Raw genomic sequence first — 4116 nt, 5'->3', positions numbered from 1 at the left:
AATGGCAGCAAAATGAAGGGCCCCAAGGCCATACTCCCCTCTTTTTTGCCTCCTTCCTTAGCATTTTTCATGGATCCTCAGGTTTGTTCTACTGTCGAAAGATCTTGAGTCCCTGAGTTTGAGCAATGACCCTATGTGGGTGAAGTCAGCTCTGATAGACAGAGATGAGACACAGAATGCTAGAATATCTGGTGGGTGTTTTCCATCAAAACAGTCTAGTCTAGTAAAGCAAGTCCCTGGAGGAAGTGCAGGTGGGACAAGTGGGCGAAGAATTCCCTGGGAGGTGATGAGCAGGGCCACACCAAGTGCCGGGGGTGCAGATTGGGGGCCTTTATAAGGTTGTCAGCAGTTACTGGTTATGAACCTTGCTCAGCCTCCTCTCCTAGGGTCCGGCTTGTGGCTCTGGTAAGTAGGAAGTCATTTGTCTTCCAGTGATCTGTGGAGCCCTTTCCTCCTTCCTGAGCTGTCTTGAGCTGCTAAGCTAAGCTCCTCATCTTTCTTGGTTAATCAGAGAAGTGACATGAGCCTCGTGACAATTAAGGAAATGTCACACTAATCTTTACTTAGGAAATTCAGTCTCCATTCTGTACCATTGCTAGGTGTGACTAATTTCCTGATTCTGGGGTTTAGCTCTTTGGCAAGAGGATCTTTTTTATTAAGGTGATATATTTACAGCTGTAGCATTTGGTGGCAATGCTAATCCTTCTTCAAAGCTTTCTCATGCACTTATTGGCACAACCAATAAGCTTTTCAAACTTTGCTTTTAGTTTTACAGAAATCATATTTTATATATTATATTTTATATTATGCAGCTACCCTGCCTCACTCTCATGATTGCCACCTGGAACTATACTTCCCATTTCTAGTCACAAATTTAGAAGGTGAGGAGTGCTGCCTACAAAGAAATCAGACACACACGTCAGGCCTCAGAGATCTACTCAATCAGCATCCTCCAAATAAGGGCATGGGGTCCAGATTGCCCAGTGAGTGGCCAGTGCTCTTTCCCCTGAACCAGGCTGCCTCTTGCTAAAAAATCTTCCTAATAAGTCTCTTAACTCCAGCGATCTATTTGGCCTTATATACTCCCCACGGGGGACTAAAACCACTATCCCACAACCAAGTTAAATGACTCGCCTCAGCATTCCATGGTGAGTCAGGGGTGGAGCTAGGATTAGAACTCAGTCCTCTGAGTACCTGGAACAGGGTTTCTCCAACCCATCACTTACACACACGTTTCCCTAAGACACAGACTGCCTCTTCTTTGTGCCCATGCATCTTGCACACACTCATTGCATTACCCAAGGCAACCGTCAGCCTCCAGACTCATCAGCCCATGCCTTGATCTTGTAAAATATCTGAGCTACCTTTTAATCATCAACTCAGGACACCCATCATATGTCCTGGTAAGACTTAGAAATAATATATTTAGTGAAGTGAGGAGTTCATGGGAAGATGCAGGAAAATAGGAAATGAAGCAGAGAGGAAGAAAGAAAAAGAGAGGGGAGGATCACAGTGGGTGCATGTGAATCAATCTATTAACCAATTTGAGGCTATTAATCGCTTATCACATTCTTGGTTGGTGGAGAAAACACTCTTCTGGGTCTCAGAAGGGAGAAGAGATGGAGGGAGCCCTTCTCATGGTGTCCCCTGCCTGGGTTTCTTTCAGAATCACCTGTTCCTGCAGCAATGTCTTCCCAGCAGCAGCAGCAGCAGCAACACCTGTCCCAGAAGACCCAGCAGCAGCAGATGAAACAGCCCTGTCAGCCACCACCTGTCAAATGTCAAGAGACATGTGCATCTCAAACCAAGGATCCGTGTGCTCCCCAGACCAAGAAGCAATGTCCACCCAAGGGTATCTCTGTCCCTGCCCAGGAGACGTGCCCCTTGGCCCAGCAAACCCCCAAGAGTAAACAGAAGTAAAGATCAACTGGAATACAACCTGCTTGCCACTCAGAATACCAGATGGATCCTTCCTTCTTCCACCTCCTCCTACTCGGGGTCCAGTGAAGCACTATCAGAAGTTCTTCCCACTGAGACCCTCATCACACATGTCACCTTTGCCTCCAAGTCTTTTATACCCTACCCTGACTCTCTCCTAGGTGGACATGAGAAGGCCTCATTCTTTCCAACATTCAGCTTGACCATAGCTATGCTGTATCCATGTCCCAAAGCAAGAATGTATCTTGGCTTCTTCTAGGATTCCACCCTGGCTAGTAGGGACACCAGAGGCTGATGCAACAACTTCTGCCTCCTTTCCTTCCCCAGCTCCCCCTCCCCCAGTTTCTGTCTTATTTCCTCCCCTAATAAATCTGTGCTTCATGTCATTGTCTGTTTCCTGGCTCTAGTCTGTGATCCATTATATGGTTCAGAGGAGGTATTTGGGGGAAGTGAGTGAATCTGGAGAGTATTGTGCTAAGTGAATACTAACTAAGTATTATGCTAAGTGGGCACATACATGTGCCCAGGAAAGCATCCTCATGTGCAGAGTTATTCTCCAATAGCTAATAACAAAAAGGTCAAATACTGATGCATCTCAAGTAAAGAATGGGAAGACAAAGCCCAGGGACTAGCTAACAAAGGTCTGGGAGATTTGTGTGCGTAATCATATCTAGGGAAGGATAAAGGAAGGAAACGTTTAGCTCTTACCATGAAAAGCACCCAGCCTACCTGATGAATGTGATTTTTGCCTCTCAGAAGTTGTCTTTATGAAAAATTAGACAAAAGTTAATTGATGTAAGTACAAAGCACTTCTGCAAACATGCAGACATGAAGATAATTTTTTTTAATTTGGAATTTTTGTGCTTTTAAATATTTTTTGAATTTATTGGGGTGACACTGATTAATAAATTTATACAGATTTCAAGTGTACAATTCTAAACTATCACCACTCAAAGTCAAGTCTCCTTCCATAACCATTTATTTCTTTACCTTCTTCTACCTGCCCCTACCCCTTGTCCCCCTAGTAATTCCCATATTTTTGTCTGTATCTATGAGGGGCATTTTGCTTAATCCCTTCACCTTTTCACCCAGCCCCTTAACCCCTCTCTCCTCTGACATCTGTCCATCTCTTCTCTGTATCTATGAGTCTGTTTTTATTTTGTTTGTTTGTATGTTTTTTTTCATTATAATTCACATATAAGTGAAATCGTATGGTATTTGTCTTTCCCTGATTTACTTATTTCACTTAGCATAATACTCTCCAGATTAATCAATGCTTTGACAAAAAGTAAGATTTCCTTCTTTTTTACAGCCAAGTAGTATTCCACCATGCAAATGTATCACAGCTTTTTTATCCCTTTATCTGCTGATGGATATTTGGGCTGCTTCCAAATCTTAGCTACTGTAAATAATGCTGCAGTGAACATAGGAGTATATATATTCATTTGAATTAATGCTTCAGGTTCCTTCAAATACATTCCCAGAAGTAAAATGACTGGGTCATAAGGAAGTTTTCATTTTTAATTTTTTTGAAGAAACTTCCACAGTGGCTGCACCAATCTGCATTCCCACCAACAGTGCACAAGTGTTCACTTTATTCCACATCCCCAACACTTGCTGTTCATTGACTATTGATGATAGCCATTCTGACAAGTGTGAGGTGTATCTCATTGTAGTTCTAATTTGCATTTCTCTCATGACTAGTGATGTTGAGCATCATTTCATGTGTCTATTGGCCAAGTATTTGTCTTCTTTGGAGAAGTATCTATTCAGACACTTTGCCAATTTTTTTAATTGGATTGTTTGCTTTTTTGAGTTTTATAAGGTTTTTTTTTTTTTGCTCTCTCTTTTCTTAAAATTTTTCTGGTTTTAATTTTTTCAATCTTTTAATTTAGTTATTGTTCAAGTAAAGTTTTCTATTTTTGACTCCCAGCCCACCCCCGCCCATGCTCCACGCCTCCCTTCCATTTCCACCCCCCTCAGTTGTTGTCCATGTGTCCTTTATACTAGTTCCTGTAAATCCTTCCCCTTTTTCCCCTGAAATTCCCTCCCCTCACCCCTCTGGTCACTGTCCCCATTCTCTATTTCAGTGTCTTTGTTTTTATTTTGCTTGCTTGTTTGTTTTGTTGTTTAGCTTCCTGTTAAAGGTGAGATCATATGGTATTTGTCTTTCACTGC

At 42.4% G+C, this 4116-nt stretch overlaps 1 protein-coding gene across 1 annotated transcript; it reads left to right on the top strand.

Moving 5' to 3' along the window:
• The first annotated feature begins 374 nt into the window (after positions 1–374).
• On the top strand, positions 375–2304 carry SPRR4 (small proline rich protein 4). The gene is made up of 2 exons (XM_037067052.1): positions 375–405; positions 1667–2304. The coding sequence occupies exon 2, from the start codon at positions 1687–1689 to the stop codon at positions 1918–1920; it is 234 nt and encodes a 77-aa protein (XP_036922947.1). The 5' UTR covers positions 375–405; positions 1667–1686; the 3' UTR covers positions 1921–2304.
• The last annotated feature ends 1812 nt before the right edge of the window (positions 2305–4116 follow it).

Source organism: Sturnira hondurensis, unplaced genomic scaffold (assembly GCF_014824575.4).
Source record: "Sturnira hondurensis isolate 20B ecotype Veracruz unplaced genomic scaffold, ASM1482457v3 Scaffold0017046, whole genome shotgun sequence".
Taxonomy (NCBI): Eukaryota; Metazoa; Chordata; class Mammalia; order Chiroptera; family Phyllostomidae; genus Sturnira; species Sturnira hondurensis.
The sequence above is the reverse complement of the archived record's forward strand: the minus strand, read 5'-3'. Positions and strand labels throughout refer to the sequence as shown.